This window comes from Pelodiscus sinensis, chromosome 6, assembly GCF_049634645.1.
Source record: "Pelodiscus sinensis isolate JC-2024 chromosome 6, ASM4963464v1, whole genome shotgun sequence".
NCBI lineage: Eukaryota > Metazoa > Chordata > Testudines > Trionychidae > Pelodiscus > Pelodiscus sinensis.
In genome coordinates, this window is record NC_134716.1 from 53,295,772 (window position 1) to 53,319,489 (window position 23,718).

The window sequence follows — 23,718 nt, forward strand, 5'->3', positions numbered from 1 at the left end:
CATAATTATGCTGTGTTAGGAATGAAGCTTCATTACCCAGCTTGAGATAAGAAAGTCCCACTCCTTAGAAATAAATGGCCTCCCCCCTACAGCCAGTCAATAGAGCCCTGTAAATCTGCAGATATCTGTGGGTATCTGCAGAATGTGGATGCTGATCTCTGTGGCTCATTTTTGCAGATACAAATTTTATATCTAAAACCCTGCAAATTTGCGGATATCTACTTTCTATCTGTGGGTATCCACAACTATGGATGTCATTGTAGATATCTGTGACTCATTTTTGTGCATATGGATGCAGATAAAATTTTGTATCTGCCCAGGGCCCTCCCAATGAACTCTATGGCCGGGAGGAGGTATGAGACTATACCATCTTCCCATCCCTTTTATATTCAAAGTAATACCAGCCCTCCTCCTCAACGGGTACGGTCTAAGGAAATCACAGGGATTGCAGCTGTGGCTGGACCCCTGTACTGAGATCACCATATGAGGGAGGGATGACTTCTTGTATCCCCCAAAGCCCGTGCAAGGGCCAGCCCTTCTTTAGTTCTTAACGTATAACTTGTTTTTGGTTCTGTCAGAGCATCTGCTAAACAGAAGCTGAATTCACTGAGATTTGGAGAAAATCAGCTGTCATACTATAGTTTGGCAATTGTATTCGTCACCCCACTTTGCTTGTTAATTGATAAAATGAACTCCAACGCAGTACAATTTAAGTGTCATGGATCCAAATATAATTTTATAATGACAATTACATAGCCACACCGGCTATACAGGAATCTGATTGTTCCTATATAAAGGGTTTCCCCCACTCATTAATACTTATTGTCGGGTTTCTGATTACAGGCAGTCCCCGGGTTACGTACAAGATAGGGACTGTAGGTTTGTTCTTAAAGTTGAATTTGTATGTAAGTCGGAACTGGTACATACTGTAGGGGAAACTCTAGCCAAACATTTCTCCAGAGCTAAGTTTTATTCTCCCACACCTCACTTCCCTCAGTCCTTTATTCTCAAGCTGAGATGTCTGCTGAGAAAAGCTGCTCCGCGTCTCCCTGGTCTGCTGGGGGGCGGGAGGGGGGGGCGGCGCTAGCTTTGCATCTCCCTGGTCTGCTGCGGGGAAGCAGCTAGTGCGGGGTTGCCTCACCCCGTTTGTAAGTAGGGATCCGATGTAAGTCGGATCCATGTAACCCGGGGACTGCCTGTACTTTATCCTTTGAGGCAGATTTGTTTTTGAATTAAAAAAACGTATGCTTGCTTCAAACTTGTAATTACTTCTGTCCACTACGAGAAGGCATTTTTGCCATTAAAAGATGCATGATGTTTGTACCACTTCTGATTTTTATCAGAACAGAAGTATCCCCTTGGAATATAACTGACAATATCTTTGGGACACTATCATTTAATTATCTTTCAAATAAACAGCTAAATATTTAAATGGGAGGCCTTTATAGAAAGCAAAGGAAAAATATAGTTTCTAAAGGAAAAATGTATTTTTGGAGGGGTATTTTATACCACCGACGGCTTTTGGAAGATGGCATGGTCAGCATTCCCGCGGCTGGGCTTCCTGCCCAGGCAGAACAGCATACGGGTGCTCTTGGCCCAGCCCTGCAGGCCGCAGGTGGACAGCGGGCAGCCTCATGGCTGGCCCGTACAACCGTCCGCCCAACCAGCCTCCCTCCCGCCAGCCCGGGGTCCTGCAGCTCTTCTGGTGGCTCCCACTGTCAGGCTGGCAGGGCGGGGGAGGGAGCGGGAAGCATGAGGAGGGGCAAGAGGCCGCAGCAGAGCATGCCTGCCACGTTGGCCACAGCGGCAGCGGCTCCTTGTGAGTGGAGCCGCCAGGCAGCAGAGCACACCTGCAGGAGCTGGCAGGGGTGGCCGCGTTGACGCATGCACAGGAGCTGGCTGTGTTGATGTGTGCGCAGGAGCGACAAGTTGAAAATCACGACAAACAGACAAGAATGGTCGCCGCTTAATAGAAAGATTGTCTAATAACAAACAAACCAAAACAAAGTTGGTTAGTACATGGTAACTGACAGATGGTAAAATCTTAATGTAGATGGGCAAGTTGTAGTTTAAGGCCTGGTCCTCACTGCAAATAAGTTTTTATTTGAGTTAGCTAATTCTAATTAATTACAGGGAGTTAAAGTTCTAATGAAAAGCCAATTTATAGTTTTACATTTGAGTTAGCAGGTTGAGTTTAAGTTGACCCACTAACTCATATAAATTTAGCTAGCTTGAGTTAGGAACACACCTTTGTTTCACAGTGAAGACAAAACCTAAAACCTTAGGGCCGTGGTGTCCAACATGCTAGCTTCATGTGGCTGATTGGTCGGTTGAGTATGGCTAGTTTGCTATAGCAGTACAACGCAATAATGGCTACTTCTTCAGAACCAGTTGGACACCACGGCCTTGGGTTTTAGCTAACCTTTTAGCCTAGTGTAGACACGGTCAGATCGACGTCAATGAGCAGTGGCTCAAGCTGTAAGACTGTGCCTTTTACAGTATTATTGTTGCTATTAAGTGCTACTAGTGTGCAGTTGAAACTTGTCTCTTGAGGAACGTTTATATTTTTGTGAAAGAATAAATATTGTATTACGTCAGTTTTTGGAAATATATTCTTGTCTTGATACACCTCCCTTACATGATAATGAAAATAGACATCTAGTGCGGTTTCCTGGGCCACCCTTGGATAAGTGAAAATTCAGTAAGAAAGGAACAGTCATGGGATTTTTCTACAAGTGCCAGGTTTTGCAGTATTTAAAGGGAAAAAATAATATGGAGATGCCTATTTATTAGCACTCATAGTTAGCTACTTGTCAGGTCTATAGACAGATGTCTTGGAGACTGTCTGATTTGTATATGATTACAAATATCCCTGATTTTGAGGGAAGGGAAAAGCCAGCGAGTGCTTCTGTGTATGGATGTTAATTTGCAAATATTTGAATGAGGATTGCTCCTGTCTAACTGATGCATTATATAAAGGGACTTAGAAGTTGTCTGGCCAAAAAGAGCTTTTTGTGGACATTTACAACTTCTCATATGCTAATGGAAAAACATTTTCTGAAAAATTGGCAGCTCCACACTTTGTAGCTTATGCCAACTTCTTTCATGGACCTGTTCAAGGCACAGCAAAAAAGAAAAAACAACCTTGTTTTAGTGTCTGAATTACTCTGACAAGCTTTCACATTGCCCCTCCTCTTATTAATATTCTTTTTGATGTGAGCTTGTAAAACAGAGGATTGGCTGTTAATCTCCAGGATCTCAAGGGCTTTTGGCAGTGGCCCATAATTGATGTGTTCACATGGCTGTTGTCTGACTACTAATGATTAGACAGCAGTGTTATCTCCCAGCTAAATCAGTGTTGCTTATAAATCACACTTGATAAGCTGCAGTTTCATTTCTTCAAAGGGTCTGGAGGTCTACATACGTTGATAGAACTGCCAGAGTCATTTCATGATTTTATGACAGTTAAGATTATGTTTATTTTTCATTTCACTTGGGCAAAGTATTTGAGTTTCTACCCAGTGTAAATAAGTGTTTTTGTTGTTGTTGTTCTTGTAAGGTATTTATCTCAAAGTGATCTGAATGGAAAAAGAGAACGAAGGAAATAAAAGGTTCATGGAATGATGATATACTGCATAAGAAATTTACAACATGACTAATTACCCAAAATAGAACTTTGCTTATGTTTTCTTACCTGGGAAAGACAGGTGTCATGGTTACTTCAGTTTTTATCACACTGTTACGTGTTTAAAAATAATCCATGATGTAATGCAAGAAAGGAGGAAGGATTTTTGTGGTTAAATTACTGAATAGCAATTTAGGAGATCTGGGTTAAATTCCTGGCTCTACCACAGGCTTACTCTGCCTCAGTTCTTTTGCATCTATAAAATGGAGATAATAATGGAATATTTCAAGCATTAACATAAGAAATATTTGGATGCTTAGAAATTATGATGATAGGTGTATAAACATCCCGACGGTATCAGTGAAAAAACAAACCATTAGAAATATAGTAAGCAGTTCTATGGCATTGTAGAGACTAAAACATGTGTTAGGTCATGAGCTTATGTGGGTAAAACCCATTTCATCAGATGAGCTGGAGTGGAAATTACAGAATTTAGGGTACATATAATAGTAAAAGAACTTACCTGTCAATTGTAGGACCACGGTTAATGAAGCTAATTAAGTCAGGCTGCATGTGTCTCATTCATAACATGTGATGCAGAAATGCATATATCAAGGGTGGAGCCATTGCCCTTGTAGTGGGTTAACCAGTCAAGGACTTTTTTCAAGCCTAAATTGATAGTGTTGAACTTGTAAATGAATTGCACTTCAGATGTCTCCCTCTGTAATTGGGTGATAAAATTCTTTTGTAGAAGCATGGCTACTTTCAAATTCATTATTGAGTGAACAGGGAGGTTAAAATGTACCCCTACAGGTTTATGTATTTCAGAGGGGTAGTCTGTAACTGGAAAAACTTAAAAAACAACAAATAGTTTTGTAGTACCTTTGGGTATGTCTACACTACAGCGCTAATTCGAACTAACTTAGTTCCAGACTAAAATGGATCCAGACTAAAAAACTAGTTTGAATTAGCGTTTTGCTAATTCGAACTAGCATGTCCACATTAAGTGGACCCTGAACCGGGGTTAAGGATGGCCGGAAGCAGTGCCGGCAGGGCATCAGATGAGGACTTAGAGCGTGGAGCTGCTGCCTCAGGCTAGCTGAGGGCTGTGCTTAAAGGGACCCGACCCCCACCCCGGACAGACAGTGCTCAGGGGTGCCCCGCTTGCAAAGCAGTCCTGGCTTGGAGTGCTCGGAGTGCCCACACTGGGCACATCACAGCACTCGGCCATCAGACCGGCTGCACTTGCAGGTTGCCATCTGGGGAGAGGGGACAATTGGGGGGCTGCAGAAGAGCTTCCACCCCCAGAAGCCCGCAGAGCCATCCCAGTCGTCCCCATTGGGGGCTCATACCCCATTCCTCCCTCACCTCCTTCCACTTACCCTTCCCTAGCCCCCCTTCCTGATGTACAAAATAAAGGACAATTGTGATCAAAAATAAAATCTCTCTTTATTGAACAAAACTGGGGGAGACTGGGAAAAGGAGGTGGGAGAGGGAAATAGAGAGGGTGGGAGAGGGGAGGGCAACTACAATGATCAGAGGTTTGGAAGAGGTCCCATATGAAGAGAGGCTAAAGAGACTGGGACTTTTCAGTTTAGAAAAGAGGAGACTGAGGGGGGATAGGATAGAGGTCTATAAAAGCATGAGTGGGGTGGAGAGGGTGCATCAAGAAAAGTTCTTCATTAGTTCCCATAATAGAAGGACTAGAGGACACCAAAGGAAAGGAATGGGTAGCAGGCTTCAAACTAGTAACAGAAAGTTGTTCTTCACAAAGCAAAGAGTCAACCTGTGGAACTCCTGGCTGCAGGAGGCTGTGAAGGCTAGAACTAGAACAGAGTTTAAAGAGAAGTGAGTTAAAGTGATGGAGGTTGGGTCCATGGAGTGGTATTAGCCAGGGGGTAGGAGTGGTGTCCCTGCCCAAAGTTTGTGGAAGGCTGGAGAGGGATGGCACGAGACAAATGGCTTGATCACTGTTTTCGGTCCATCCCCTGCAGGGTCCCTAGTGTTGGCCGCTGTCGGCAGACAGGCTACTGAGCTAGATGGACCTTTGGTCTGACCCAGTACGGCCATTGTAAGCTCAGGGCTCAGGGTCGGGGGTCTCAGTGGACCGCCTTGATTTTCATGCACACCTGCTCCTGGGTGGCCAGGCTGGCAGCTCTCCTGCCCTAGACGGCCACTTTCCTGTGCCTAGTGCGGAGGTCGTGGAAGAGGGGGAGGGCTGGGGGGCATCAGGTGGCTGGCTCGAGCCATGCCAGGTGCAGGGTCTGCTAGCTGGGTGCTGGCAGGCTTGCACCTGACACGGGCATCGTAGCCAGCCCGTACCACTTTAAGGGGTCTGGGACCCGGAGGGGGGCATACGAGTTTCCCTGGTGTTGGCCAGAGTGGCCACCAGGGAAAGCTGGGGAGGGCTAGCCTCCCACTAGTTCAAATTAAGGGGCTACACACTAGTAAGTTTGAACTAGGCTTAGTCCTCGTAAAATGAGGTTTACCTAGTTCGAACTAAGCGCTCCGCTAGTTCGAATTAAGTTCGAACTAGCGGAGCGCTAGTGTAGCGCCTATCAAAGTTAATTCGAACTAACGGCCGTTAGTTCGAATTAACTTTGTAGTGTAGACATACCCTTAGATACTAACAAAAATGTAGGAAGATATCATGAGCTTTTGTGGGCACAACCCACACATATTATGTTGCGAGAATCACAGGTCCGATGATGCATACCCAAGAGCGGAAGGACAGAACCAGGTGGACCGTTTTAGCAAATAAAAAATATTTATTTATAACAGTGATGAATTTATAGTATTTATTCTAAGATTTTTAATAGACCTTGTTAATAATGAATTTACAGTATTTATTATATTTATTCTATGATTTCTAGTTAAACGTGTCAGAGATACAAGGATGGGAATGGCAAAGGATATAGTCTCTATTCTAAAAATATCCAGCTACAGTGATTAAATAACAGTGATAGCTACAAACTCTATGTACTACTCAAAACAACTACAACACTAAGCTTATACAGCAAGAAAATATCAAATCATACATACCAATTTGCACAGGAGAAGGAACATTTCAAAGATATCGGTTCGGTTGCGAAGGCCTTGGTTACGCCTGAGAGTCAGGGGAGGTGGCTGGTCGGTTGATCAGGCTGGCAGCGCTTTGAAGTATACGGGAAGGCACACGCACTGTGGTACGTGTGTTGCGAAGACCTCCTTGAGCGAACTGTGCGATGGGTATTTATCCCCAAATCTGCACATCGCTTTCCCGCGCCTGCATATTACCATATATGGCCCAATGGTCACCAAGTGGGAGGTCTGTGTCCCAGGGGTTGGGCCGAGACTGAGCAGGTTTCATGCGACCAGGTAAGTCCCACAGTTCTCACGCCAAGGTGAAGGGTGGGAGAGCCTGAGGCTTATTTTCCCCTTTTCACACCTTCCCTTTTTCTAAAGGCAATGGTATGCAGGAAGGGTGCGGCCGGTTTCTCCCAAGGAGTACTGCAGCCCACTATAGCAAGAGCGGCCTGGCCAAACTTTTTTACTGGGGGGGAGGGCAGTTTTTTCTCTAATAATATTACATAGTGGGTAATGTATTACATTATATATTGTATAATTATACGGCATATATTACATTAGTGGGTATATTAGTCTCTGATGTTGAGGCTCATATGGACAGGCATGGGCTAATGCAGTGGTTCTCAATCTAATTACCATTGCGGACCACATATTCAGCTGTCTATGTATTATGGGCTACCTTCACCCAATATATATAGAGCCCTGCAAATCCGCAGATATCTGTTTTATATCCACAGATGTCTGCATCTGTGGATGTGGATGCAGATGCAGATATCCATGGCTCTTTTTTGCGGATGCAGATACAAATTTTGCATCTAGGACCTTGCAAATTTGCGAATATCTGCTTTATATCCACAAGTATATCTGTGGATGTCAATGCGGATATTTGCTGTTCATTTTTGCAGATACAAACTTTGTATCCAGGCAGGGCTCTAAATGTATATACTACCTGTATGGCCATGAGGAGGTCACATGGGCTGCAGCTGTTGCTAACCAGGCTGCAAGTTGAGTGCCACTGGGTTAATGGATTATAAATGTCTGCTCTAGGAGAGGCCACTGTTTTGAATTCAGCACAGGGAGGAAAAGTTTTAGCTATCAGATGTCTGTTCAATGACCTATAAACAAATGACTTGGTGGTTAATGGATTCCAATATCTTTGCTCTAGGAAGGCCACTGCTTTTAATGCAGCACAGTAAGGAAAAAGCTTTAGCTATCAGATGTCTGTTCAGTGGCCTGTAAACAAACGACTTGGTGATCTTAGTTACTAGTGGACAGATGGTCTTCATATAAACTATAATTACACTTGGCATTAATTTGCAGCCTTATTAGTATTTACATCAGAGAGAAAAAGAATTAAAAGGACACAATCTCAGATCTTTCCCTCTAAAGATCTTCTATCTTAGAGTTGAGGCACACTGATAGAAAAATATGGGAAAGCTTTCACTGCTGTTTCCTATGCTGTGTGTATCTTCCAGGTATATATAGGACTTCAGTCTCTCTCTGGTTATTAGCAGTTTCTTTCTCACATGGATTATTTTCCAGTTCAAAATCTTTATTGCACTTGGATTATTTTCAAAAGTTTTTTATGCCCCTTAAAATCCTCTTGAAAAGCTTATTTCCTCCATGCCAATGAAAACAAACACACTAGACCAAATTCTGTTTTCTGTTGCACCTCAATAGAGTTATGATAGATTTACAGTAGTGTAACTTAAATCAGAATTTGATCATTAGGAAAATTTAAGATTCCTTAAATATTTCAAACTTTATCGGGAGGGAAAAAGAGTATTTTATTAGCCATGTGTTTTCAACTATTAGCCAAGTGTTATTCAAGTTGATAGTTAAATAGCAATAATACTAATCCCTTTTCAGGATTAGAACTACCAGATTGTAAAAGAAAGCAAAGGACATTTTTTATTCTATTTAATTTTGTCATATGCTGGTCATGAGTATTTGTCATGATTTACTTACTGTTGTTGTTGTTTTATTTTCATCTAGCACTTATAGGTAAATAGGACACTGCCAATGGGCATGGAAAGATAGTAAATGATCCATAAATACACCAGACACAAAGATACTTCATTTTCCAGCATACACTGTATTGAAAGTCTCATCTTTAAGAAACCATTCAAACAATGCCATGTTTGTGGCATACGTGAAGTCATAAAATGTCCAAGGATATAGACCTCTCTCTTGGCGCAATGCACATTGCAAGTAATAAAAATAACATGATGGACTGACTTGGTTTGTAGAACTTGCATTGAGAACATATCTGAATTTAGAAGACTGGGAGCTAAATCAGAGTTTCACTGAATGTGCAAAAAGGTGGGATGCAAACCACAAGTTGACCCGGTGGTGCCAAGAAATAACAGAAAAATACAGAAGTATTTGGCGGACACAAGGTGGCTGAGCAAAGAAAACAAATTCTGTAGATATCCCATGAGGCTTCAGCCTCATTTAGCCTGGTAAAGGATCCTGTAGAGGCATGGTATGATAAGACTGCCTAAAATGGCATATATCTGATCTGCTATTGGTAGCAGCAAAGATCTCCAGTGGCTACTTGTGAGAGTCTAGATAGAGAAGGTTCTGAGTTACTACAGAGAATTATTTTCCAGCTGTTTAGCTTGTGGGTCTTGCCCACATACTAAGATCTAACTTATTGCCATATTTGGGGTTTTAAAAGAATTTTCTCCTGGATCACATTAGCAGAGACCCAGGGCAGTGGCAGGAGACCTCCTTCTTCTGCAGTATGGGGTGTCATTGCAGGTTTAAGCTAATGTAAATTGTGGATTTTCTGTAACTTGAAGGCTTACATCTACACTGACAGCTTCTTGCGCAAGAACAGCCGTTCTTCCGCAAAAACTTGCCGGCTGTCTACACTGCACGAGCGTACTTCCAGAAGTAAATCTACAGTATAGTGTTGTAAAACAGGGCTTCTTCTGGAAGAGTTATTCCTCTCTCCACGAGGAATAAGCCCTCTTGCGCAAGAGCTCTTCCAGAAGAGGGCAGTGTAGACAGGCAACATGAATTTCTTGTGCAAGAAGCCCCTATGGTTAAAATAGCCATCAGAGCTTTCTTGCGGAAGAGAGCGGCTACACTGCCATTGACGCTGTTGCGCAAAAGCACATGGCAGTGTAGACGCTCTCTTGTGGAAGAGTTTTTGCACAAGAACTCTTCTGCAAAAGAGTTCTTGCGCAAGAAGCTGTCAGTGTAGATGTAGCCAAAGTGTTTTAAAATCCTGATTTGAGGACTTTAGTAACTCAGCCAGAGGTTAGGAGTTTATTACAGGAGTGGGTAAGTGAGGTTCCCTGGCCTGCAATGTTCAGCAGGTCAATAGACAATCAAAATCATGAGATTACTAAATCATAGAGCATCTTCACTGTCTCAGGACTGGCTGAATAGATCTTTGTCCCAAGATACAGCAATTATGTAGTGACTAGCTGGATTTTACTTCCAGTAAGCAAACTAGTGTGCCAACAGCCTATTTGTCATAACGATCTGTGGTGATTTTTCTCTAATCCAGTATATTGAAAATGTAAACCCGAAGAAAAAAAGCTTATCAGGTAAGGATATAAACCTGAATCCATCATCTTTACGTATGTACCTGAATTTAGAAAACCTTATCTTGGGGGTGTTAAAGCAAGGATATATTCACTCCATGTGTCAGTACCAGAGATTTGGAGTTTCTACGAGCCATACTGGACATGGAGTTAGGTGCCAGCTTCTTCGATGTTCAGTCATCAGCAGTAGCAGCTTTCAGTGGCTAGACATCAGCATTTCCACAGGCAGGAACCCTGAAGGCTTTTCATAAACTGAATCCAATAGTGCATTGTCTGGTGGTCAGCATCCTGAAGGCTATTCTCTTCAGATATGTGAGAAAATATCTATGTCCATTTCTTTTCCTTGTTTTGAAATGCTTAACTAGAAAGGTCATAGAACCATTATGGATACTTCACTGAGACCTAGTTGTGCACAGAACTTTGTATCATTCAGACTCAAGATATCATCAGACTTCCATATGAAATGGGAGCTAGTCTGATACAAATTCTGCTCAAGCTCAAAACAGTCAAAAGACAGATAGACTCATTGTGACGCTGTCTCTAAGGTGCTGTGAATCTACTTAGACGGGATAGTAGACTTGGGAGTTTCAGAGACTGTTTATTTTGCACAAAGGTCTAAGGAAGTGTCAGGCAGCCTGAGGTAACCATTCTGAAGTGAATCAGAAAAGCTTATGATGCCATGGAAAAAGATTGTGAGAGATATATTCATCCCAATCAATGGGATTTTCTTTGGTTGGGATAGGAGAAGTATATTAGAAATTGGCAAGGTGACCATCTGGCCATCATCCCATGCCTCTGCCAGACACTGGAGTTGACAAACTGGCTTCCACAGATGCAGTCTTTGGCAGCAGAATATTGCACACAGCTGTCAAATGCTAATCTTTCCCATTCTAAAAAGCTGCTTTGGAAAGCCCACACATCTGGAGTTATATAGAAATCAAAGAAAGAAGAAGAATTTTTATCCTTGCCCATTAATTTTCTTTTTTCAAAATCTTCTCTACAAGTCCAGACGGGCGATCTATGTAGTTTAGCATCTTATTAGTCAAGTTCATTTCTGCATTAGACTTTATTGAAAGGTTTTAGTTCATGTTGTGATTAGTCATTAACATAGTTGGTTTTCCATGTTTTCAGTCAAATTTCTGTGGAATAGCTTTTCAAGTGTTCATCTCAAGTCTGAGAGATGGTTAGAGCTTTATATGTATGAGAAAGTGTTATCCAAAACTAGTGTACTGTATGTATTTGCCAGTTGAGAGGAACTATTATCCAACTGTTGGACTGTTAAGTAAATCTTGAAGATAGGCTAGGGACTCTTTTTTTTTTTTTTTTTTGGTATGTTAAATTTGTATAGCACTGAGAATTTTAAGCTGCATATGTGATATAATTATTTAGTGCTTGAAATATTTACATGCCAATGTTTGATTATTATTTTATTGGAAGAATGCAGCAGAGCATCTGTTTGTTTAGATATTGGTGGAACGATAAGGAGAAGTACAGTACATTTACAAAAGATTTCTTGGTATTTCCCATACGTGTTTCATGCTGCACTGAAATTTTTCTCAATTAATGTAAAGAAGAGTATGTGTTTGTTTTATGTCGCCTTTAGATAGCACTGCCGTTGAGTAGTGACCAAAGCTTTGAAAATTATTGAAAAGGCAGCTGCATTTTACATTTTGTGATCTTGTACAGTTGATATACTGTGTCTGAGCTATTAGATTGGGTGGATTGTTGAGAGTGTCAACGCTGATAATTATTTAAATATGAGATATGTGAGCTCAGATTAAACTGAGATTTTTTTCAGATGAGCCTGAGATTATTCTCTGTGATGATGAAGAAATTATTTCATATAGTCAGCTGTAAATGGGAGAATAGTAGGGAGAGTAGTGTTTTTTAGATCTCTCTTGATATACACTGTATACTTTTTTCCTATTATGTAATTCCATTAATTTCAATAGAAAAGTTCCTGATTTACACACTATATATGGGATTAGAATCAGGCCTTCTGGGGCCAATGTAGTTTCAGAGAAAGACAGGCGTACTAAAGTAAAGCAAAATTAATCTCTGCTTGGTATCAAAATCTTGGATAGCCTTTTGGAGAAAAGGAGAGCTTGCTTCAAGAACATATTTTGAGGTCCCTTAGCCCTGCTTGAGAAGCACTGGTTTCATTAAAAGTGCTTAAAAAAAATTGTTTAAAAAAAAGTGACCACCGCTGCCAGTTAAGAGTTGGTACTTTCTTGTAAATTGAAGGCTTTTTTTTTTTTTTTTAAACTGAGGATGTGTTTTGAAAGGGTCATGCTTTCATTTTCCGGCATGCTATAAAATGACTTGAAACTTTCCCTGCCTGAAAAACTGTCTCTTTCCCTAAGCCAGGGATGAGGAACCTCAGCTTGCCCTGGATCCAGCTCCCGAGGCTCCCCACCTCCACTAGTATTGGGGATCCTGCACTTGTGCTACAGCCCCGCAGCTGCTCCCCTGGGTGCTGGAGCATACACAGTCTTCTTGGCTGGGCCCCCAGGCACTGCTTTGCAAGGGTAATATGAGGAGTGTCTTTCTGCTCAATTGGGGGCTACAGTGAGGGTTTTCCCCCCCATTTCTCACTTGTATGTGGCCCTCAACTAATTTTTCTGTTGGTCAGTGGCCCCAGACCAGAAAAAGGTCCCCCACTCCTGCCTTAAGCCATAGTGCTGCAGTTATCATTGGATATGCTCAAGCTTGATTTGTCTTTATTTAGAAGAGGAGGTTTGGTGGCAGAGTGTTCTTCATAAGGAGCCTTCAGCTTGGAACCTGATTCTTTACCTGCATCTGAAATAGTGCAGTTCTGTTGATCTTTAGAGCATACTCCAAAGGATAGGTCACGCAGGCTTTTTTAAAAAGAGTGTATGTGTGGATCCTAATTCAACAAGACATCTGTCATGATTACAGTGAGACTATTTAATATTTCTAGTTATGCATCTGCTAATGTTCTTTGCTAGCCTGGCGAGGATAGTCAAGGTTTGTTGGCTATTGTATAGCTGCTAGTATTTGTCATGTTGTTGCAATTTGAGTCAATAATGAGTTTTAGCAAGATACCTTTTAAAAATTTTTAACAGTTTAAATAGATAAACTAAATAGCCAAGTAACAGCAAAGGCACATTTAATAATGTATTTAAAGCCATTTATTTGCAGACTCTCTGAAAAAGGTGAGAACATTTTCATTAGAACAAAATTCTAAATCACTTTTTGGTCAGCATAACCTCAAGATCCATAGGTTTATATGAATAATTCTGATTCTTTTTTTACATAGGCATAGCTTTTCCACAGGTATAGAGAGGCCTTTGCAGACACATTTCTGCAGAAGGCCTTATCATTTTTTATAGGAACCTAGTGATGTTCAAGGGAATCCCACCCTGCAAGGCAGGAAATCCCCCTTGTGAAGAGGCAGAATTTTAAAGCTGCAAGACTGTACTGGAGATTTGTGACTGCATCAGGAAGCCTGGCTGTCATGCACAGAGCTTAATTTCAGTGTCTACAATAAAACTAATGTGACATTGAAGGAACTTTGCTTATATTATGGAGCCTCATGTTTCCATGTAAAATAACATTACTGCTCTCTTAAAACTCTCCATCCCAAATACATTCACCAATGTATTCATAGTGCAGCCTCCAGTAGGTCTTTTTGTCATCTTCAGATGAAGATGTGCTTACTGAAGCGCTTACTATCCCTTCGTTGGCAGACATTTTTCATTTGCAATCAGCTTTCTAGCCCTGAGAACTACCAGTGCTTGATGCAATCAAAGTTTCCGCAATGGAAAGTTGCCACAAACAACACTCCAGCTTTGTGGCCTTCCTTATTAATCAGCACTCAGAAGCTCTTGAAATAAGGTGAATGTAGAAGATATTGCTTTAATATTTCTGTAGATTGTTTTAAGCCCTTTGATTATGTACATTAAGAGCTACGATCTGTATAAATAACCTTCCCGTGTTTCAGCTCCCTCCACCTCTTGGAATCTCTTGTGTGATAAATAGGAAGGCTACTGCTCAGCATGTACCCGCACCTGGGAATAATCATGCAAAAATAACAGTGAGAAACTGCAGAGCGTCTGTTCCTGACATTAACTTTCCTCAGGTTGACAGACTGCCACCACCAGATGTTAAACTTATGTGCCTTTTTTCCACTGGAGATGGCGGCCTTCCTGCCTCTCTTTTTAGTTCTAATAGATTACATCAGTGCCCCTTTGAGCATTCTTTTAAAAAACAAACACTTGTGACACCACACTGATCACTGAGAACTATCACTTTAGAATTATCAAGCAACCTGGGATAATTTTAAAATATTGGAAACTGGTGCACTATTGAAACACTTTTTATGATGAGTGAGGAAATGTTCACTCCAGGCATAAAATGGAAAGGCATTTTCTCTAATACAAACGTAGTCTCTGTAATATAAAAAATCATTAGTAATTGAACAGAGGAATCTTTCCTTTTAGTGTAGTAGTCACCTTGCACCTTCTTTTTCTTCCAGGTTCCTTATGGCTGTATTGTATTTTCCAATAAAATCTAAAAATAGCAAAGAGAAACTAAAACGGAATACAATATAACAATAGTTTAAAGACACACTATCAAATATGCCCTTTTTTTCCTTTCAGTTGTTTGTAATACTTTGGAAATGGGAAAACAAAGCCTGCCATTTTGTCTTAATCCATTTAAAATACAGTAATTACTCGTTTAACACGTGTCCGTTTAACACATTTTCACAATAGCATGATTTTATTTTTAGGGTACATTTTTCACACGACAATTCCTGAAATAACATGAAAATAATCAAGTGGCAGACTACTTTGCATGGGGGTATATGTTGGTGAAAACAGTGATAATTTTCATGAGCAGATGAATGCACTTGGTCACAGCGCTCCTCCGCTCACTCACGTGTTTATCTTTGTGTTTTAACAAACCACAGCTACTTGTGTTGCTAGATATCTAATTTGACAACCCAGCACCAACAAAAAATTGACTTTGCCACCACCACCTGAAACACAACCCCCATCTTTTCCATTATTTTTAATGGGAAAATTGACCCCACATAGCACGTTTTTGCTTAGCACAAACATTTTCAGAAATGCATCTAGAGTGTTAAATGAGGAATTACTGTACACCCTTTTTTCCCTAGCAGTGCAGAAGCACACATTTAATGTTTCTCCTTTGCCTTTATAATGAGTCCATCCTATGGAAGAATGATGTCATCTATGACATAGAAATTTTCCTAGCTGCAAACCACCAGCCTGGCAATTAATTTAGCATTTTTCAATTTTATAAAAGGACCAGGGCTCAAATTCTCCTCTGCAGCTGAGCTGCATTCAGCACAGGAGGGAAATAAGTAAAGACTCGTGTGTGTGTGCTAGTTATGACTTCCTGAGTCCATGCTAGTGTGAGTTAGAACATCTGAGGAGTGCTCCTACTTTATGTGAATGGTAAATTATTCCTAAGCCATGTTATACCTGAAGTGGAGATTCACCATGCAGAGCTACACTCAGGTGGCAAGGACATAAGTGTCAGTCCCCGTAATACACGAGGTTCGAAGGGATGCCGGAAAGGATGAGACCACAACTGGGGGTTTCAAAAAGTACAAACTGATTTTATTTTGATGGCGCCAGACAATCATCAGAATAAAAATTAAACAGATTGCCAGACAACACAAAACAATTCCCTGAGGCTTTTCTAAATCACAATAATTCCCAATAACTGCCCAGGGGTTAGGAACAGTTGAATTAACATTGGTATTATCCATAGGGCTGACTATTTACACAACTTTATACAAGGAAACAGTAAAAAATCTAAACCACAACTATTTATAAACTAACTTAGTAACTTTTTAGCCACTGTCACTTGGCAAGCAATAAGGACAACTAAAAAATCAATTAGGATAGGGATGATGGTGGGGGGGAAGGGGTGTTATACCAGTTCTGGAGACAGCAGGAACACAAGTACCGGTCACACGCTCATAAACTGTCTCCACTCGGGTCGACCAACTCGGAGTACGCTCAGTAAGACTCAAGAGCGGGGGGTGCAAGGCGTCTGGGTGATCAGGCCAGGCGTTCACTCAATGCGAATCCCCAGTGAGAGAGGGGCTGCCTGCCTGTTTTATTGCCTGTGAACTTATCACCCCATAGGTTGGTTTTTGCTGCAGTGGGTGGAGTAGCAGGCCTGAGCACCAGTCAGCCCACTGGCTGATCTGTTACTGCAATGGGTGGAGCGAGCAGGGGAAGATTATTAATTTACATGCCCTTATATGGAAAACACTCCACCTCACAGACAGAGCCCCCTATACCAGCCTCAGAGGTATTACAGGCTATGGCTCCCTGCGACGGGCAGCCATTCCTGATGTTCTGTCTCGGACAATAAGAACATAAGAATGGCCATACTGGGTCAGACCAAACGTTCGCCTAGCCCAGTATCTTGTCTTCCAACAATGGCCAATGCCAGATGCCCCAGAGAGAGTGAACAGAACAGGTAATCATCACATGACCCCCCCTCCTGTCATCTATTTCCAGTCTCTGACAAACAGGCTAGGCACACCATTCCTCCTCATCCTAATAGCCATTGATGGACCTAATCTCCATGAATGTATTTAGTTCTTTTTTGAACACTATTAAAAGCATGGCAGAAGCCAGCTTTCCCTCAGTTTGTAGTTCCACCAGGGAATTCTCTGGCAGGTAAGTGTCAGAATCTGTGTAATGCAGAACCAGTGTTTTTGAATGCTATTCATACATACGCATTTTTTTATTTCATACTTCAGGAAAATCTTGCAAGGATTAGCTGTTGGGAATCAGTTGGTATTTGATCTGCCTGCTTCAGTCCGTACTGCAAAGCTTTCTTGTTTGTTACTGTTCATTACCTCTGCAACATTGATGGCAGAAAGATGAGTGAAAGGATGTTAGGTTCTGATTCGGTACTCTTATATCATTTTTATGCCATAGCAATGCCACTGAAGTCAGTAGAGCTACCTTGGTGTAAATATGGTTTCATAAAATGGAGAATCAGGCCTTCAGTTTTACAAATTGCTGCAATATTTGCTTTCTTTTTTCCCCTCAATGTTTAGTGTTATCTTGTATAAAACAAAATTTATTTTTAAACTGTTACTGCAAGAAAGCAAACAGTGTGCATGATAATAAACAAATTGTGTTCAAATTGTGCATGAAGGTCAGGCCATTACATATCCTTTGGTTACATACAAATGCATGTTACATATACATAGCTAATATGTTGAGAAATGCAATTACATGCAAAAATTATTAATGCAAAATAGTGGATAAAAATTTAGACTCTGGTTTTGCAAGTTTGGTCCGCTATGTTTTTACACCCAATGTGAAAAGTATGTTGGACAAGAATCTGATCTCAATTACATCACTTACCCCAATGGAACTGAAATCAGAATCCAGCCAATTATTCTTAAATTTCATTTTGTTCATGCACTTGCAATCATAATCTCCTTGCTATTTGTTTATGAACAACAAAGAATAAGTAATTTTAAGGAAATAGTTTCAGCTCTTAAATATGTTCAGAATTGTTTGCAGAGCTAGAGTGTGTTATTTTTCAATTGTATGAATGATGCTTAAAGGAGAAATTGGCTGTCTTTGTTGTTGGAGTGGAACAGATTATCATTTTAAAGTTTTTAGTCATTTCATATTTTCACTAGATTTTCTCATTATGAAAATTCTGGGATATAAAGAATATGGATATTGGCATGCACTCTCTAATCTCCCTCTCTCTCTGTCCATTTGTCAACTTAGCTTTAAAACGGGACCATAAATGTGAACTTTGATTTGCTTCACATTGCTACATGGTTTGATTTATAAATAAGACACTTCTGCTCTCTTGGGGTCATCTACACAGCACCCTAGACTCGAAATAAGATATGCAATTTGAGTCATGGAAATTGTGTCTCTTATCTTGAATCTGTCTTGAAATAGCTTATTTTGAAATTTGGCACGTCTACACAGTACCAGATTTTGAAATAATGCCATCCCTTATCCCTCGTGCAATGACGTTTACTGGGATGGCATAATAGGGAGCCCGTTATTTTGAAATAATGGGCAACTTGTGTAGGCAAGGGTATCCCGAAATAGCTGTGCAGTATAGATGTACCCTTGGACATTATTATCTGGGTTGTAGAATAATAAAGGGATATAGAGTTAAAGCAATTTTAGTACAGGTTTGAAATCAGGAAGTTAAGTTCTTTTAACATTCAGATGGATGAAAGAATCAAGGATTTCCTGGTTGCGTCTTGGATCAAATGAGCATTTAGTTTATCCTTTTAATGTACAACTGTATAGAGAATTGTTTAACTGACATAAACAAAAAGCTGACAGGATGCCTGGTTCAGCTGTTTAACTAGGAGCTCATTTCCTCATGGTTACTTCTGTTTTTATGTGAAGAAGAGAACATTATGTCCATAGTAAAGTACTGAGCTCCTGAAATGCTTAAGGGTGAATATGTGGCTGAGCATGAAGAATGGAAAACTAAAACAAATTCCCATCACATGACTAAGGACTTTGCTAGGTTAGACCAAAATGCTCAGCACCATGCAGTATCAAGCCCAAAGGCAGAAAAAACTCCAGTTGGACAGTTATAATTAAAGTATTGCAAAAACGTGGTGGTATTTTTCAATTAGCATATAGCATGCTTGCCTAATTTTATTCTTCTAAAATGTATTAAGTGGTAAGCCTTATACATTAGCTAGACAGTTGCGATTGTTAAAGAAGTTACAATCTCTGACATTGTGTGTTGATAGAATTGTGTCTGAGTGTTATCAGCTGGATGAGCCTAATAAGGTGTTTTAACAGCTTGAATGACAAGAGATGGTGTTTCATGGCATATGGGTATTTGAGCTGTTCCATGTACATCACTTCTGTATAAAGTAAAGAAAAACATGGCATTTCTGTGTCTTTGCATTGTCTTCATAAATGTTTTTCTTAAAGAAGAAAAATGTATTTTCCTTTTTGCAAAAGTAATTTCCATCTACCAATCAGTCTTCTATCAGACACAAGAAAAAAGTGACTTTAATTCTTTTTTTATTTCATGCTGGTAGTCTAAGCCTGCAGGGAATATTCTTTTAAAATGTTAGTGTTTTGTCCTGTTTAGCATGACAGATTTTCTATTTTTCTTTCATATGCAGCATGTGGGATCCATGTTAAAAAATTGAGAGAGCAATACTGAAATGACCCTATGATTTATTAGATACCTATGTACTCTAAAGTTGATACAGTTCTACGCAAACTGATTTAAAAAAAAAATCTCTAAGCACCATTATAGTAAGCTTGTCTGTTGTTTTCAGGTTGACCCCCTGTTTACAGTGCCTGCGCCTCCACCTCCAATTTCCAGCAATATCACGCCTCAGATTCTGCCTTCCTACTTTTCCTCATCTTCATCCAATATTGCTGCACCGGTGGAACAACTTTTGGTACGGACTCGTTCAGTGGGTATAAATACTTGCGAGGTTGGAGTAGTAACAGAACCCGAATGTCTTGGACCCTGTGAGCCTGGGACCAGTGTGAACTTGGAAGGGATTGTGTGGCATGAAACCGAAGAAGGTAAATTGTGTGTGTTTATTTTTCCTATTGGACAGGCATATTACGGGACTCCTCTGCGGTATCTGTCTGAGGTGGTTCAAGTCTGTTAAACTCCCATCACCTGCATTGTCTGTCATAGTTTTATAAATAAGTTAGTTAGCTTGTTTGTTTCTTTAAAAACATTATTGTTAAAGTGTTTTGTTAACTGACTTTCCACAAGACTGAGTTGACCCTGTTTACATCATTTAGTGGTTCAGTTAATAATTTCCTATTATGGTATTCAGTAAAACATAATATTAAGAAATCATTAGTAGAATAAGGTTTTATTATGTGTCTTTTTTTAGAGATATATATATATATATTAGGAGTGTTCTACCAATAGTACAGGTGAAAGCTGTAAAACGGAGCAATTCTGGCACCCAGGCGTGCATGTTTATATAATAAAAGCTATTCTAAACACCTGTATTAAAATTATTCTTATGTTATGAATTTAATTTGCATCTTGCTTGTTTTTAAGGAAAAAACATTTTTGCTTTAAAATGAATGTTCCATCTGCCGCAGAAATGCTAGGTAAACTAGTCTGATTTCTCCAGTATACTTATAAGTCTCTTGGCCCTATAGGAGAGGTGTAGAGCTTTGGGGAAATATGAGATGCTGATTGGCTGGTGATTTAGAATAAAGTAACTAGAGAGAGGATTATGCAGATTTTCCCATTTTTATTTCTAAAAGCTTATTATTAAAATTTGAGTTTTCTGCTGTTAATTATACTGCATGTGAACCTTTGCAAGTTTTGATGTAATAATAATTAAATAATAAGGTATCTCCAAATTATGGCTAAGAACTACCAAAAGATCCGTTTGTGAATATTGTATTGTTTGTTTTGAAGTGTATTCTCAGTTTTTAGTGGTTTAACTTCTTCCTCTGCAATGAAAAACAGATTATTTATAAAAGTACATAATGAAAGAATACAACAGTGCATCATTTGATAATATGTCCTGACATCTCTGAGATATATGCACAACAGCATTCGGTCCTTTGCAATGATATATAAGGCCTCACAAAAGTGCTCTACAGTGTCCTCTGAAAAATCAATATAGAGAGTCAGATTTACCTGCTTTTATATGCTCTCATCCATCCATCTTTCTCTCTCCGTATGTCTGCAACAGATTCATAAGGCACATTGATCCTTTTAGATTGTTTGTATAGCACAGTATAAATTCTGTTTTAGAATATTCCAGAAGAGATGACTCTCCTTAGCAGCTCCAATCTTCCCTTTACTGGCCTGCATGAACCAGTGTTGAAATGTGTGGGTGTTAATTGTGGTTTCATGAAAGAGCAGTAGCTGTTAATAGTGTTATTCTTGCTGAATAAACTAAACTTCTGACCCCCACTGACTTTAAGAAGCCCTCCTTGTTAATGGTCTGGGGCCAGAAATGTGGTATTTGATAAATTTTAGCACATTTGCACATATTCCATCTGCATTCTCTCAGTGCTCTACCAGTTGAAAAGCAATTGTTGTTTATTAAAAATTAATGCCCATTGATCATTAACCTCTCTTCACCCTGCATAAAATACTCTTCTGAAACAATTGAGGAAGCAATGAAATGTAGCTTTAGTGCAATAGTTCTGAAAGCCTATGAATCTTAATATGGGTTTTCCAATACTGTGTGGCAGGGTCACAGGTGTACATGACTACACAGAGTAGAGGATCAGGCTCTTAGATGTAAATACTTCAGGGCGCAGAGGTTGTGTCTTCATCTGTATGGATCGTGCCTAACAGATTGTGGATATTGCTAGAATAATGATAATATTTTGCCCTGTCTAATACTAGCAACTTAAAAGTGGTAATGTAGCTGGAGCCTAGATTTTATGAAAGGAGATAATCTGTGGTTCCCTCTAGGAAAACCCCCCCAGAATTTTTCAGACCCCATTTAATGGAAGATATGATTACTATATCTGGATATTTGGTTATTCTTTTATTTATTATTATTTATTCCCTCTTCAAAAACAGTGTACCAGTGGAACAGTATATGATGAAAAATTGCCCACAGATGATTAATTTTCTGTTCTTTTATATTTTAATGTTAACATTTTGGAGCACTGGTGCACACAGGAGCAAATGGTGCGGTAGTATATAGGGGTCACCAGCCATGTGACACAGCATCCCCACAGCCCTGGGAAGGGCAGGGACAACCCCCCTCTACCCCAGGTCCCGCCTCTCTCACCCCTGCTCCGCACTCTCCCCTCCTCTTCTCTGCCTTTGTTCTGCTTCCGTTCCACCTCCCTCTTAACCAATTCTGCCTGAGAGACTAGCGAGACCAGGGATCCTATGCCAGTTTCGGGGGGTCCCCCCACTGGTAGCAGTGGCGGAAATGGAGCAACAGAAGTCACTCTGCTTCCTGCCAGTGAGTGCAGGAGCAATCCCCTCCCATTCCTCCAAGTGACAGGGCCAGAGGAGAAGAGCAAGCTGGGTCTACGTTGATTCGCTACCCCTCTCTCACCTCTACTGCTGGTGAATGCGAGTGTGGGGGGGAGGAAGAACCCTGCTGCTGGCCAGCCCCTTGCTTCTACTGCCTCTGGCATTTGCGGGAGCACAACCTCCTGCCCCTCCCCCCAAGAATCGTCCCTGGGTGCACGCACACATTTGGCTGTCAAATTTGCTCAAATATCAAATTTTCACACAATGTCTATATTACAGCTTTCATGAATCCATGTGTGCTGAAACTTGTTACAGTCCTTTTATGAATGCAAGATGTGGATGCGCCCTTTTAATTTTGACTTTTAACTAGGTCAGAGTCTGACTTTTTGGGTTAATCGTTTAAATCTAAAATAATTCTGTGAAGTTATCCTGAATTTTCAGCAGTGTAACAGAGGTCAGAATCTGGTCCATTGTTTATATTGTACAGTTGAAATTTGTCTTTTTTTTTAATCACTCTTGCTGCTATTTTTTTCACCATTCTTTTCCCTTCACTTGAAATCCCGTTACAAAAAGACCCCCAATACTGTGGCTTTTTCAAGGCACAATAAAAAGAGCTGCAGCAGACAATGGAGTGTGAGAACACGGCCAAGGGTCAGAGATTGTGAGAAATGTAAATAATTTTGTGTGTAATATAGCCATTTAGTAAACTGAGTTGGTTAATGATCAGCATGTGCTTGTAGGATATCTGCACATCCTACCTCCTGCATATGGGAACTAGGAACTAAATGTACTTGCTAAGGAGCTTTCAAATGCTAGTTGTGGGAATGTAAATATAGAGAGGATGTGTCAGTTACAGTTATAATGAGAACAATACAGTTGGTAGAGGAGATGAGCTGGTATTTTATTAGGAGTTCTTCTTTGCTGAGTCTATTTCATACTTATTTCTACACAAGGGGAAGTATACTTGGGAATTAATGTTTAGAAGATTGCTAATATTGAAAATAACTATTTTCCTTTTAGGATCATTACACAACAAGTCACATGCTGCCTGTTCTTGCTGCATTTGTTCTCTTTGTCATGGTCATAAGAAGTCTGTAGTTTTATTATTCTTGTTTTTAGGGTAGCCATTCCAAAGCAAAAAAAACCCCAAACCACATAGGATTTCAAGTAATATTGTGGCTGATACAAAGACAAAGTTGTTACTACCCTATTTTTTATGTATTCCAAGCCAGGCAATGCAATCATTTTGGTCAGATTTCATACTTTTTTTTTTTACTCTCCTCCTCCCGCCGTAGAAAGTTTCAATCTTAGGACATGTGGGAAGAGGACATTTTATGACAGGACTTTAAATGTGGCTGTAATTTCATCAATATAATTTTTTACTGAATGATGGTTATCTTATGGGTGTTTCTTTAAATACTCTATGGGTGTTCAGTATCCACACATGTAGTGTAGGTATTTACTGTTCTCATCTGCATAATCTTATTGTTTGGCTGGGACTTGCAATGT

The 23,718-nt window shown here is 40.3% G+C and overlaps 1 protein-coding gene across 3 annotated transcripts in view; it reads left to right on the forward strand.

Moving 5' to 3' along the window:
* Window positions 1-23,718, forward strand: part of ZNF608 (zinc finger protein 608) — a 121,357-nt gene that overhangs the window by 33,841 nt on the left and 63,798 nt on the right. For all 3 annotated transcript variants that reach the window (XM_014577046.3, XM_006130110.4, XM_075931932.1), the window contains one exon: window positions 19,556-19,811. In XM_014577046.3, the coding sequence (XP_014432532.2) occupies window positions 19,556-19,811 (256 nt within the window). The remainder of the gene's footprint in view (window positions 1-19,555; window positions 19,812-23,718) is intronic.